At 41.8% G+C, this 14,542-nt stretch overlaps 1 protein-coding gene and 1 long non-coding RNA gene across 12 annotated transcripts in view; one reads left to right on the top strand and one right to left on the bottom strand.

The window, feature by feature from the left end:
• PAQR5 (progestin and adipoQ receptor family member 5) overlaps positions 1–14,542 on the bottom strand; it is a 90,911-nt gene that overhangs the window by 40,700 nt on the left and 35,669 nt on the right. For 7 of the 11 annotated variants that reach the window (XM_082383472.1, XM_082383474.1, XM_082383471.1 and 4 more), the window contains one exon: positions 8,362–8,528. The exons of the other annotated variants lie outside the window; for them this stretch is intronic. In XM_082383472.1, coding sequence (XP_082239598.1) covers positions 8,362–8,412 — 51 coding nt within the window. In that variant the 5' untranslated portion in view covers positions 8,413–8,528. The remainder of the gene's footprint in view (positions 1–8,361; positions 8,529–14,542) is intronic. 11 annotated transcript variants of the gene reach the window in all.
• Positions 12,373–13,833, top strand: LOC309624866. The gene is made up of 2 exons (XR_014242180.1): positions 12,373–13,532; positions 13,577–13,833. It is a non-coding gene; the product is annotated as an uncharacterized lncRNA (long non-coding RNA).

Genomic DNA, 14,542 nt, shown 5'->3' with positions numbered 1-14,542 from the left:
ACCACTTAGCTATGTAATGTGAGGGTGAAATAAATCTTTGCTCTGTTAAGTCACTGAGTTATCTGGGATAATGTTTAAACTCAGCATAGCCTAGCCCTTCTTGCTTCCTACAGTTATTCATGTAAAGATAGCTGGAGTAACCATTAAGCTGATAAATTCAGAGAATATTTCTAGCCTATTAATTATAAAACAAGGGCAGGGGAAAACAGCATGTTCAAAAGGAAAAAGAAAAGAAGAATGTAAAACTCAGTTCAAAGAGCGCAGGAAGGGAAGGGCAACAGAGAAAACAGGACAAATAGAAAGCACGTAAGACGATCAAAATAAATGCAAATATTTCAATACTCATTATAAATATAAACAGACTAAACCGTCCCTTTAAATGACAAATACTGTCAATCTAGATGAAATCCAACTATGTGCCATTTACATGAGACACAACTAAAATATAAGGACTAGGAGAGATTACAAGTCAAAGTAAGGAAAGAAATAAACCAGACATAACAAAAACAACAAAACTGGAGTCACTGTACAACTATCAGACAGATGCTAAGACAAAAAGTATTACTAGATATAAAGAGAATCACTTTTTAGAAATAATAAGAACTTTACTTCACCAGAAAGATACAATTACAAACTTGGATGGACCTAAAAAACACAGGCTCAAAGTATATAAAGTAAAAATTGACTTACCTACAAGGGGTAATTCACAAATCTGACACCATTAGGAAAGATTTTAACACATTTCAATTATGGATACCTTGAGCAATCGTTAAGTTGCATAAAAAATCAAAATGGAAGTTAGAAATTAATTAGAACTGCATATGTGGACTGCAGTTAAAGCAATACTTAGAGAGAAATATATATATATTTAATTGCTTACATTACAATGGTAGAGTGATTAACTTAAGAAGTTAGAGCAGTAACAGCAAAATAAACCCAAAGTAGAAAGAAAATAATAAAAATAACAAAAAGACATTATAGATATAAAATACATAACAGAGAGGCTCCACGAAGCCCAAATCATCTTCTTTTCAAATTTTTTTTTAAAAAAAGACAAACTGACAAGATTAACCAAGAATAGAACAGAAAAACAAAAATGACATATTCATGTCAATAGACACAGAAAAAGCATGTCACAAGATCCAATACCCTTTCATGATAAGAGAATACTCAACAAAATAGTAATAGAACTTCTTTAAACCAACAAAGGCCATCTACAAGAAACCCACAGCTAACATACTTAATGGAATGCTTTTCCCCTATGATCAGGATGTCTGCTCTCACCACTTCTATCCAGCATTGTAGTGGAGATTCTAGCTAGGTCAACTGGACAAGAAAAAGAAATAAAAAGCATCTAGATTAAAAGGAAGAAGCAAAACTATCTCTATTTGCAGATGACATGATCTTACATACAGGAATTCCTAAAGGATCCACTAAAATACTATTAGAACTAATAAATTAGTTCAGCAAGCATGCAGGATATAAGATAAATATACAAAACTCAGTTTTCTATATTCTAGCAATAACAATCTGAAATGAATTTAAGGAAACAATTCCACTCACAACAGTACCAAAAACAATAAAATACTTAGAAATAAATTTAACAAATCATTTTAATGGTGCAAGACTTGTATACTGAAAACTACAAAACATCATTGAAAGAAATTAAAGAATAACTAGACAAATGGAAAGACAGACCATGTTCATGGATTTAATTTACTTAATATTATTAAGATGGTAATGCCCCCCAAATTGATCAACAGATTCAGTACAATCCCTCTCAAAATCCTGGCTGGTTTTTTTGTTGGTCTGTCTGTTTGCAGAAATTGACAAATAGATCTTAAAATTCATAAGGAAATGCAAGGGACCCTGAACAGCCAAAACAATCTTGAAAAAGAAGATCAAGGTTAAAGGACTTACACTTCCCAATTTCAAAACTCATTACAAAGCACAGTAATCAAGACAATGTGGTACTGACATAAGAAGAGACAAACAGATCAATGGAATAGAACTGAGAATCCAGAAATAAAGCCTCACATTTACAGTCAATCAATTTTCAATAAAGGTGTCAAGATAATTCAATGAAGAAATAATGAATAGTCTTTCCAATAAATGGTGCTGGCACTGCTTGATACCCACATGAAAAAAAGAAAAGAATAAAGTTGGACCCCTATTTCACACCACATGCAATAACTAACACACAAAAAATGGATCATAGACTTAAATTTTAGGGATAAAACTCTTAGAAGAAAATATAGGAGTAAATCTTCATGACCTTGGATCAGCCAAAGGTTTTTTTGCTATAACATCAAAATCACAAGCAACAAAAGAAAAATAATAGATAATATTAAATTTTAAAACTTTTGTGCTTCCAAGGATACCATCAATAACATGAAAATGCAACACACAGAATAGTAGAAAACATTTTCAAACCATGTATCTGATAAGGGACTTGTATCAAAAATATATAAAGAACACTTACAACTCAATAACAAAAAGACAAATGACCCAACTTAAAAATTGGCCAAAGACTTGAGTAGACATTTCTCCAAAGAAGATATACAAATGGCCAATAAGCACATGAAAAGATGCTCAACATAACTAATCGTTAGGGAAATTCAAATCAAAACTACAATGAGATATCACCTCATATCCATTAGGATGGCTACTATAAAAAAAAAAAAAACAGAAAACAACAAGTGTTGGTGAAGATGTGGAGAAACTGGAACACTTGTGAACTGTTGGTGGGAATGTAAAATGGTACAGCCACTGTGGAAAGCAACAGGGTGGTTCTTCAAAAAAAATTTTTTTTAATGGCCAAATGATCCAGCAATTCCACTTCTAGGTACATACCCAAAAGGATTGAAAGCAGGGTCTTGAAGGGATATCTCTACGCCTATGTTCATAGCAGCATTATTCACAATAGCTAAAACATACAAGCAACCTAGTACTTATTCATGGATGAATGGATAAGCAAAATGTGGTATGTACATACAATGGAATATTATTCAGCCTTTAAAAAGAAGGAAATTCTGGTATATGCTATAATATGGATAAACCTTGAAGATATTATGCTAGGTAAAATAAATAAGACAGTCACAAAAAGACAAATATTATATAATTCCACTTATATGAAATACTTAAAGTAGTCAAATCATAAAGACAAAAAGTATTAATGGTGGTTGTCAGAGGCTGGGGTAGGGGAAAATGGGGAGTTCTTATTTAATGGGTACAGAGTTTCAGCTTTACAAGATAAAAAGAATGGAGATGAATGGTGGTGATGGTTGCCAAACAATGTGAATGTATTTAATACCACAGAACTGTGCACTTTGAAATGGTTAAGATGGTAAATTTTATGTTAAGTATATTTTGCCACAATAAAAATAAAAGTTAAGCATAGAGTTACCATGTGACCCAGCAATTCCACTCCTAGGTGTGTACCTAGGGGAATTGAAAATATGTCCACACAAAAACTTGTACACAAATGTTCAGAGCATTACTCATAATAACCAAAAATTGGAAACAACTTAAGTGTCCATCAATTGAGGAATGAATAAACAAACTGGTATATCCATAAATGGAATATTATTCAGCCATAAAAACAAATGAAGTACTAATCCATGCTACAGCACACATGAACCTTGAGAACACTATGCTAAGTGAAAGAAGGCATTCACAAAAGGCCACCTACTGCATGACCCCATTTATATGAAATATCCAGAAGAGGCAAATCCGTAGAGACAAAGTAAATTAGTGGTTGCCATAGGCCTGCGAGTGGGGGCAGTGGGAAATGTCTGCTAACTGGTACAGAGTTTCTTTCTGCGGTGTTAACAATGTTCTAAAATTCAATTTGGTGATGGTTTTGTACAACATACTTTGTGTGTGTCAACATACTAAAACCCACTGAGCTATATACTCTTAAAGGGAGAATTTTATGGTATGTGAATTATATTTCAACAAAACTGTTATAAAAAAAACTTTCTACAGAGAAAATGCAGCTGTAGCATCGAGTTGCTCCTTGCACAATTCCACAGTCTGTCATTCACGTAGACTAAGAGATAAACAATGCTCCCTTGGGTGGGCAACATGGTGGCCCTGCTCAGACAATTTTCCAGGTAAATTCTACCAAGCTGTCAGGAACGTATAATTCTAATATTATACAAATACTACATATATTTTCCATAGAATAAATAGGCAACACTCTCCAGCTCATTTGTGGTTGGCACCATCTTAATCCCCAATCCAGGGGAGGGCAGTATAAGAAGGAAAAATTTCAGGCCAACTCAATAAATAGATTTAAGGATCCTAGACAAAATATCAGCTGATTTCGGCGATAGATTAAAAAGATACTCCATCATGACCAAGTAATATTCAAATGCAAAGTTGGGGACTTCCCTGGCGGTCCAGTGGTTAAGACTCCACACTTCCACTGCAGGGGGCACAGGTTTAATCCCTGGTCAGGGAATTAAGATCCCGCATGCTGCGTGGTGCGTCCAAAATAAATAAATAAATAAATAAGTAAAAATAAAAAGAATAAATAAAATAAATAAATAAATGCAAGGTTGGTTTAACATTAGTAAATCAATCAATGTAATTCACCACATTAATAACTTAAATGAATCATATATGGCCATCTCAAAAGATATACTGATAGAAAAAAGAATTTATTACTGATTAGAGGGGAAAAAAATCCTAGGAAACTAGGGATAGAAAGGAATATTCTTAACCTGATAAAGGTTATTTATACACATACACACACACACAAACACACATACACACCCATACACACAGAAAGAGCTAACATTATATTAAATGATGAAATGTTGAAAGCATTCATTTGGGTTAAAATCAAGAACAATACAAAAAGCCTGCAATCATGACTCCCTTTCGTAAGCTCCCAGGTATTCTCGTGGTGGTGATCCAAGCGCCCACTTTGAGAAATTCTCAGCTGGAGAAACCAGTTGCCTATTGAGATGGCTTCTTGTTTCAGGTGCCCAAGCCCACCTACCCAACACCACTCCCAGCCACTGATCTGGCTCTGCTTCCATTCCTTCATAATTATCCCACTATTCTATTTCATTTTTCTTGGCTCTTCACAATAGCTCTGTGAGACAGATATTATCTCCATTTCATAGATAAGGAAACTGAGGCTTGGAGAGGTTACAAGTCTTGTCCAAATTCCCACAGTAAGTGGCAGAGCTACAGTGCAAGGCTGGGAAATGCTTTGTAGCACCTCTGGAATCCTCCTGCCTGTGCCCCTAAATTAAGGCTTCCAGGACAATGTGGTGAGTTTACCTGTAGCCTGGGGGCCAAGGCTATCATTAACAAAAGATTCTCAATTTGACACAAAATACTCTTGTTTCCTGGCCAAGTGTCATGCCATGTTCCATATGAACTTGCTGTCTAGACTTCCCTGTTTGTCTCTAGGTTGGGTCTGTCTAGGAATCAACACCTAGATACTTATTCCATTCCGTGAACTGTTTGTTCACATCTTTCACAACTCCCTAACGTACCCAGGTCTGTTATTAGACACAGGGAGACTTGAAATTGTGAGGCATGTACCCAAGTCCTACCTTCTACGGGAAGGGAGAACTGTCCTTTCCTGTGAGTAGTCCATTAGGAGGAATGCACCAGAATTAGAACCCTGAGGATGCCAAGAGGCGGTGCCCCACCCTCCTCTAATGGGTGAGGCTCAGAGAGGGTAGGGAAGTGGCCCAGGCCACACAGCTGGTTGATATACAAAGGGAGAGGTGGCCGTATAGGGTAGCCTGCAGAGGTGCCAACCAACAGCTGAAGGGGCTCAGGGAAGGGAGAGGGCACCTGCAGCTCCACGGAGAAGGAGGCCAGAAAGGGGGATGGAGGGGCAGGGGAGGTAAGCCTTCTTCAAACAGAGATCAAGAGAACTGAATGTCCAATCTGGTGGGAAGTCTAGAGAGAGCACCAGTGTGGCTGGAGAAGAGGGTTTACAGATGAAAAACAGTGGGGGAGGTGGGTAGGGGTTGGGCCTGTGAATACCAGGCAGGGAGCTGGGGTGGGAGTCTGTGGGAGGGGCTGCTCAACGTCTCCTCCCAATACACCCACCCCTCCAAGTGTGGAGGGCACAGGGGAGCTGATAATAATAATAACGGCCAACATTACTGACTTCACCATATGCCAGGCACTTCCCATGGGTTACCTCATTTAATCTTCACCATTACCTGAGAAAGCAGATTCTAGCACCACCCCATTTTACAGATGCAGAAACTGAGGTAGGGAGACTAAGGGCACTCTGCCCAAGGTCATTCTGCAGACCAAGTACTGGAACCCACAGAGCCCACCAAAAGTAAGCTTAATATTTCTATGAAGTCTCCTATTTTAAATACTCATTAAAATTATGCATTTTCTCCTTAATATGTTTGCATCTGTTTGAATATTTTTAAAATGCCTTTCCCCCTCCCCCACTAAATCCTCAAATAAAACTACCCTCCAGGCAGGCAGAGACACTGTGTTTTCTCTGTGGCCGCATGAACCTTAGGCATGATGCTGGGAAACCCAGTAGCGGATGCAGGAGCCCAAGAAAGGTTCTGAAGTAAACGGATGTGAGGTGTGATGTTGGGTCTCTGCCTCTGACTAGTGCCATTTTACTAAAAAGAAAATTGTCATCTCCATCATTTATGAAAAACTGGACAGAGAAGACACATTAATCTTCAGCCCTCAGGGGCCGTCCGGTCCTCACCCCCAGAACCCCCATACATTCAGAATCCCAGCAGTTTACCCAAGGTCCCCAGTGAGACCATTCTCTCTCCTTCACTTCTTTCCTGGGCACAGTCTCTGAACCCAACCTTGACCAAAACTCCCAGGGAGATATCCAAGCAGATACCCATAATCCCCGCCCCAAGAGTCCCCACACCTGCCCCCTGGTTTCCAGCTCCAGGCCTTTACTCATGCCATTCCTTCACTTGGGGTGCTCTCCCCGCCTCCCAAATTCTACCCGTCCTCAAACCCAATCTTACAGATCGCCCCCTTCGTGGAGCCGTCCCTGATCCCCTCCTCCCCCATGATGGAAGTGACCAACCCCTCTCTGAACCCATCTGCCCCTCTCTGAGCACACACCCTAATCCACTTTGCAATGGAAGTGCTCCTGCACAATTTTACATCTTCCCAACCAACACAGAGCCCCTTAAGGGCAGGATTTGTATGTGATTCTTCTCTGGGCCCTGCACAGAGTAACACCTTGAACATAGCAGGCAGTCAATAAAAATGTCACGAGTGAATGAATCAAAAGATCACTGTGTCTCCACTAATCACAGCCACTAGTTCTGTGTGGGTAGGACCAACCGGGGCAGGGCACCAGGAAGAGATGTCTACAGCCTTGTGAGAACAGAGGTGGGCCACCTGCCCAACAGCATTGTGGGAACCTGGTCTCATTGCCAGTGTGTCTGTTACCTGCCGCATCCTCATCTCTGCCCCTCAACAGCTCCGCATCCTTCTGATTTTCCCCCAATGCCATCTTGCTGGCATTACCTAGCCGCACAGGCTTTTAGGAAGAGGGTTTGGTGGTTTGTCTCCTCTTAACCTTCCGTTCATGCTGCTGAGATCATTTGGGATTTATTTTTCTGGGGAAAGTCGTAAGGGCTTGGCGGTCGGCTGGGTGGAAGGGAGATCTCCCCTCCCTCCGTGACATCCTCCAGATGAAACATCCATGAAACAACAGTCATTCTTGTTCAGTCAAAGAGGAAGGAAACATAACACCGAAACAAGGGTGTAATGAGATGACGTTTACTTTGCAAGGGAAGGAGGAGGTGCACCGCTGGCACAGCTCAAAAGCAGCATGACCTCGCCTAAGGCTTATTAAAAACGCAGATTATCAATGCATCCCAGTTGTTTTGGGGTAGCTGCCCTTGAGCACCCAGGAACAGGCGGATCAATAACTCTCTTCATCGCCTCAACACACACCTGGCCTGGGCCTCCTGCAAGGGATGAGGACAACAGCAAAGCCACACTCTGAGGTGACTCTGCCCCTGGCCTGCTTTCAGGCACCCATGGGAGGGTCCTTAAAAAACTGCCACTCAGACAAGTGCTGCTAGCTTCACCTCTGTAGCTTGAATCCGTAGTCTCAATAATGACTCTGCTTCGGGAAAAAATACAGATGTCACAGGGAAGGGCTACAACTTAAACGGTTTTAGGATCACTTCCGTTTCCAGGTTTGGTGTAGGTGAGGGAAACAGGAGGCTCGAATTCCCCAAGGGAGTCTGGGAGGGGCTCCTTGAAGAGAGTGGGTGTACACAGAGCAGACCGGTTGAAGACATAGCAGTCGCCATGTTGCAGAGGCCAAGCCCTAGTCCCAGCCTGGAGCTCAAACACCGGAACAACAGCACGTACCTGGGGCACCTGTTCTATGCTGAACAGCCTGGGGAGCTTCAGGCTCAGCATCCTGAAGCGGAGCTGGGAAGACTGGTGGGTGACAGCTGGTCCCTGTCACCAGGCCTCGCTCAAAGTTCTGACATGGCTCCGGATGCCTCTGGCCAGCCGGTGTCCGAGCCGCTTCACTGAAAGAATACAGCGTGAAGAACTCCAGTGAGTGTCAGCCTAACTCCAGCTGGATCAAGACTGTCAGATTGTTTACCTAAGGAACATACCCTTGCTTGTGATGGCAAAATAACCAGGCTTCCTTCAAAACAATAGTGAAACTCTCAGACTGCTGAGTCATTCACTCCGAGAGTGACAGAGGGAGGTACTTAAATCATAATAGGGCAATCATAAAATTACAGCGCTGGAAAGGGCCACAGAGGTCACCCAATGCCCTCATGTTGCACAAGAGGGTCAGAGGGGTGGAGTAATCTCCCCAAGGTCACACAGCTCCGGGAGAGCTGGGGCTGCTCACTCTCCCTGCATCAGGTGCTACACCTGGACAGACAGTGGGATCCCGGGTCCGAGTCCATCAAGCGCTGTGCTCCAGATCACCCAAAGAGATGCAGCACTTCCAGAAGGCAGACTGGAGCGTGGTTGCCCTAAGACACACCAAAGGACCAGACCAGGGAAGTCTGAGGCACCTTGAATCAGAGCAACAGGGCTGCTTAAATGCAGGATTCAGACTGTTTAATAAGCTGTGAGTAATGTAAACTAGAGGAACCCAAAGCCCTCAGGGCAGGCCCAAGAAACTGAAAAATACTAGCTGGGTTCCGCAAAGAAAGAGCAGAGCTAGGAGTTTACCATAGTCCGTGCCTCACCTACTCCCCAAATCTGCCACCTCCTCAGAGCCCCACGGACGGGTTCTGTCCCTGCCTCCGAAGGCCCCAAGACCTTGCCTGTACCTCTCCTGCAGCACCATCCACATCTGCCTGCAGGCAAAGCTACCCGCCTAGGCCTTGTCTCCCCTGCACCCCCATCCGCCCCAACTGGGGAGGACCCTCCTGAGATGGTTGGAAACGCCATCCATCCAGGGTGTGTGCCTGGCTCATCCCAGGCCTTCAGCAAATGCTTATTTAATGATGCAATGGTGTTCATCCTTTGAACTTAAAGTGATTTTTTGTTTTTGTGGTTTGTTTATACTTTTGTTTTTTATTATAGTTCTTTAGGTCCTACGCGTTATTATCTGGAACTATGTAGCAAAATATAATATATTTATGTTTCATCATAAATATGCATCTTTATGGTGTAAGCAATCATTCATAATAATTGCTGGTGTAAGCAGCAATTATAAGCATAATAATTGCTGGTGTAAGCAATTATTCATAATAGTCAAAAGGTGGAAATGATAGGGATAGAGAAGGATAATTAAATAGTTAGTTTAGAAATCCCACTAGGGGATTAAAGACAGGGAGGAAGGGAGTTTGGGAGACTGTTGTAAACTAATGACCACTCAAGAAAAGAATCCAGTAACCTAGCAACAATCAGCACTACCTTGAAGGAAGACCAGGTGCATCCAAGCGCCAGACACACTCAAGCCACAAACCCTGATAGTTAAAACACAAGACAATAGATATGGGGTCTGAATCCTGTTACATGAAGTTAGGGAGTTAATGGTCCTTAAAGAGTAGCATCTCTGCATGTAACCAAGACAGGAATATAGGTGAAAGGGGAAAGAAACTAGGTGAAAGGGGACATGATACTAAAACCTGAGATGAATTACCATATTTTAGTATATGTTACCCCTCTTTTGCTAATATACATATGATTTAAATAGTGCCATGACAGTCCCGGTTAAACCATGTAGGGTCAATGGAGGAACTAATGATGTAAGCCTTGATGTCTGCCCAAGAGTGAGGAAGAAGGTGGTCTTCTCCCCTCCCCACTTTTGCTTTGATTATAAAAATGTATCCCTCTTTGTTCTCGGGGCTGTGCTCCCTTGCCTGCCCGCTCTATCTCTCACAAGCATCCTACGCTAATAAACTCACCCTTTGCCTATTGCTTTGCCTCACGCTGAATTCTTTGTGCAATGAGACAAAAGAACCTGAGCTTCAGTAAGTCCTGACACCAGGTGAGCCATTTCAATGAAAAGATAGTGGGTTCGAGACCCCTCCTGAGTCAGAGCTCGTGGGTTCAAGTCCCAATCCGAGGTGTGGCTGGGTTAGAGTACCATCCAAGAAGGAGTGCTTCAGAAACAACCCAAGTGTCCACCAGCAGGTGAACAGAGAAACTAGCAAATAAGCAAAATGCAGTCTACACATACAATGGAATATTACTCAGCCTTCAAAAGGAATGAAGTTCTGATGCACGCTACAACATGGATGAAAACTTGAAAACATTATGCCAGGTGAAATAAGCCAGGCACAAAAGGCCAAATGTTGTATGATTCCAGTTATATGAGGGACCTGGAATAGGCAAGTTCACAGAGACAGAAGGCTGGGGGGGAGGGAGGAACGGGGGTTGTTGTTTAAGGGGTACAGAGTTTCTGTTTGGGAGGATAAAAAGTTCTGGAAATGGGTAGTGGTGATGGTTGCTCACTACTGTAAACATAAAATGCACTTAAAAATGATAAATTTTGGGTTTTCCTGGTGGTGCAGTGGTTGAGAATCTGCCTGCCAATGCAGGGGACACGGGTTCGAGCCCTGGTCTGGGAAGATCCCACATGCCGCGGAGCAACTGGGCCCGTGAGCCACAACTACTGAGCCTGCGCGTCCGGAGCCTGTGCTCCTCAACAAGAGAGGCCGCGACAGTGAGAGGCCCGCGCACCGCGATGAAGAGTGGCCCCCGCTTGCCACAACTAGAGAGAGCCCTCGCACAGAAACGAAGACCCAACACAGCCAAAAATAAATAAATAAATAAATAAATTTATTTTTAAAAAATGGTAAATTTTATGTTGTGTACATTTTACCACAATAAAAAAAGTTAAAAAATATTTCTGAATGACAAAATAATATAGAAAATAATTTTTTAAAGCACATGTACATTTTACCCAGGTTAAAAAATAAAAGTTGATACTTCGCAAACAAATGAACAACACTGATGTAAGTGGGCCTGGCACGCCTTGGTTTTCCTGGTTTTCCGATCTAAATCACCAAGACACTTTCACTCCCAGATGTACCACTAATTCACCTGGTGGCAGGATGAGAGGCAACGGTCTGGTACCAGGGGAGACTCAGGCACATCTGAAAAACCTCTAGCAATAATGGGACCAAGGTTGGGTTTCCACGGACTTGCCCACCTTGGTCCCCTGGTTCTCCCTGGATTTCAATGTCATCGGCAAGAAAAAGGAAAGAAATGGTCCCTACTCTCATAGCACACACCATCCAGGAAGGATGACCCGACGAAACATACAAAAGGAGAGTAATACTTAGTAGCATACGATTCACACACTTCATTCAACCAGTGTGTCCGGCATTTTTATCATGTGACGAATAAGGTTAAGGGCTCAATGTAGAGCTGATTACACCCTGTGAGCTGCAGCAGCTGGAGGGAAAAGGAGAATTTAACTGAAATAAAAATTGCATAGGTTTGTGACACACAGAATGGAGGAAAATAGGTGTCCTCCATACCATTGTATTCCTATGTTGCACAGGAAAAAAAAAAAAAAGATGAAAAGACAGTCCTTGTCCCCAAGAAATGTATAAAGGAAAAAAAGAGACAGATATGCACCCAACTAACCAGGACCAGTCACCCTCGAAGGAGGGGAACCCTCACACACTCTGTGCCAAGCCTGTGCTGGTCACCTTGCCTGCCCACCTGGTCTCCTTCACCTTCACCACTCCGTCTCAGGAATTAAGGCAGAGCAGTTAAGGGCCTCGGGGCTGGATTCAAGCCACATGGGTTTAAAGACTGGTTTGCCATTTCCTGTGCAATTCCAGGCAAGGAACTTAACTCCTTGTGCCTTGGTTTCCTCATCTGTGAAATGGAAATAACAGCAGTTACTTTCTTCATAGGGTGGTGGTTATGATTAAAAGAGAGAGCCTATGTAAAGGGCCTGCCATAAAGTAAAGATCCAACAAACATTTGCTATTGTTATTCATTTTCAGATACAAAACTGATTTTATATTTTGCAGGCAGGAAAACCGAGGCGTTGAAAAGTTAGGGGGCTTGCCAAAGATGCTATCATTTGATTTCCGGTTTGTGTGATGTCTGTGGAGGGAGGTTGGGGTGGGGATGGGGATGCTTCTGGAGTTGTGTTATTTGATCTGAGGACTACAGGCTACGTAGAGAGATTGGAGACTTCGAAACTGCATTCTGTGGGACCCTAAGTTACATTCCAGGGACCACTTTTTTGGGGGTGGACGTTGTACCAGTAACTAGGAGAAACAGAAAGGTTACTTCTACCCCTATTTCAACCAGAAGATGTCTTGGTTGAAATTTTTCTGAATTATAGTAAAAATATAATAACACAAGTCCTCTCTTTGAGAAAGAAAATATAAGAGGCATAAGCTTCCTTTTAAGAAGAGAAGTAACTTTAAGGGGAATTAAGTCCTAGCACAAAGCACTAGGACTTAATTTTTCTTTGCTACTGAGAAAAGATGAAAAATACAGTGTTCACAATGATGTTTATAACCTAGATGCTAACAATGACCCTCTTTGCCAATTAATCAGGTTGAGACAAACTCACAGGTAAGAGCAAACTTGACCTTGCTGTTTCAACAGTTGGAGATTTCTTGTGTGGTGTTTTCCCACCATTCAAAGAAATAAGGACTCTCCCATTGATACATTGTTATTTTGCATGTAAAATGTAAACCTTTATGTTTGTCAATACTGTGAAACATCCATGGATGATCATGGGCGGTGATTAAAGCATAGCTGATGATTTGTATGTTGTGCCTATTGTTAATCATTTCAGATTAACTGCACATAAAATGAACTCACTGGTCTTTTTAGCCATCACAAGCTAAAGCTCTTAATTTCACCAACATTGTAAAAACCAGAGTGTAATTTCCAGTATTTCAAACTGCAGCTTGGTTTGTTGTCTCTTTTCACAGAGGTCTAGAAATAAGACTGAATAAAACAAAAGGCTTCAGAGAATTCTGAAATCAAAACACAATGTGAGGGACTTCCCTGGTGGTTCAGTGGCTAAGACTCCGTGCTCCCAATGCAGGGGGCCTGGGTTCAATCCCTGGTCAGGGAACTAGGTCCCACATGCCGCAACTAAGAGTTCGCATGCTGCAATGAAAAGATCCCACATGCCGCAACTAAGACCCAACACAGCCAGATACATAAATAAATATTTGTTAAAACCCACAACGTGAAGCTTTGCTGATATTTCAACAGTATATTGGTGTTCCATATAGGATTTCATTTAAAAGACGATCCACAGCTTTAAAATATGTTTTAAAGCAGCTTTTTAAAAAAAAAAAGGAAAATGGGCTGTTACACACTTTCAGGGATCTGCCAAGTTCTCCTGATTTAGCCCTAAAAAAAAAAAAAGACAAATCACAACAACAAAACCAGCACCAGGAGGTTTCAGGCTAGTCCTGGCAGATTTAACCAAGGGAAATTAACAAGAGGTGAAATTTGCACCTGACTTCTTATCTGTTTGAGGCTAGTGCTCCATCCATATTCCTGGACCCTCCCCCAGTAAATTTTAGCCTACACACTGTGTATCCCAGGCCTTAAAGGACATGGCCAGCAAAACTTATCACCTCCTGAATGAATATGTTTACATATTAGGTGGCTGAATATAAACTGATGGGCTGTTTCCCCAATGAGAGGGTCCAAAAAAATATACAACTTCTAGGGATGCAAATTGTACACACTCTCTTTATCACATTAATTTATTAATTTAGTTAGACGTACCTATTTAGAATCCCTTACTATATCCAACATAGTATTAATTTAATTTTATTTATTTATTTTAATATATTTATTTATTTATTTATTTTGGCTGCGTTGGGTCTTCGTTGCTGTGCGCGGGCTTTTTCTAGTTGCGGTGAGTGGGGGTTACTCTTCATTGTGGTATGAGGGCTTCTCATTGCAGTGGCTTCTCTTGTTGCGGAGCTCGGGCTCTAGGAGCACGGGCTTCAGTAGTTGTGGCTTGCAGGTTCAGTAGTCGTGGCTTGTGGGCTCACTAGTTGTGGCTCGTGGGCTCTAGAGCACAGGCTTAGTAGTTGTGGCACGTGGGCTTAGTTGCTCTGTGGCATGT

Source organism: Balaenoptera borealis (genome assembly GCF_965194805.1).
Source record: "Balaenoptera borealis genome assembly, chromosome: 3".
In the NCBI taxonomy this organism is placed as follows: domain Eukaryota; kingdom Metazoa; phylum Chordata; class Mammalia; order Artiodactyla; family Balaenopteridae; genus Balaenoptera; species Balaenoptera borealis.
Note: the sequence above shows the minus strand (reverse complement) of the source record. Positions and strands in the feature narration are given on the sequence as shown.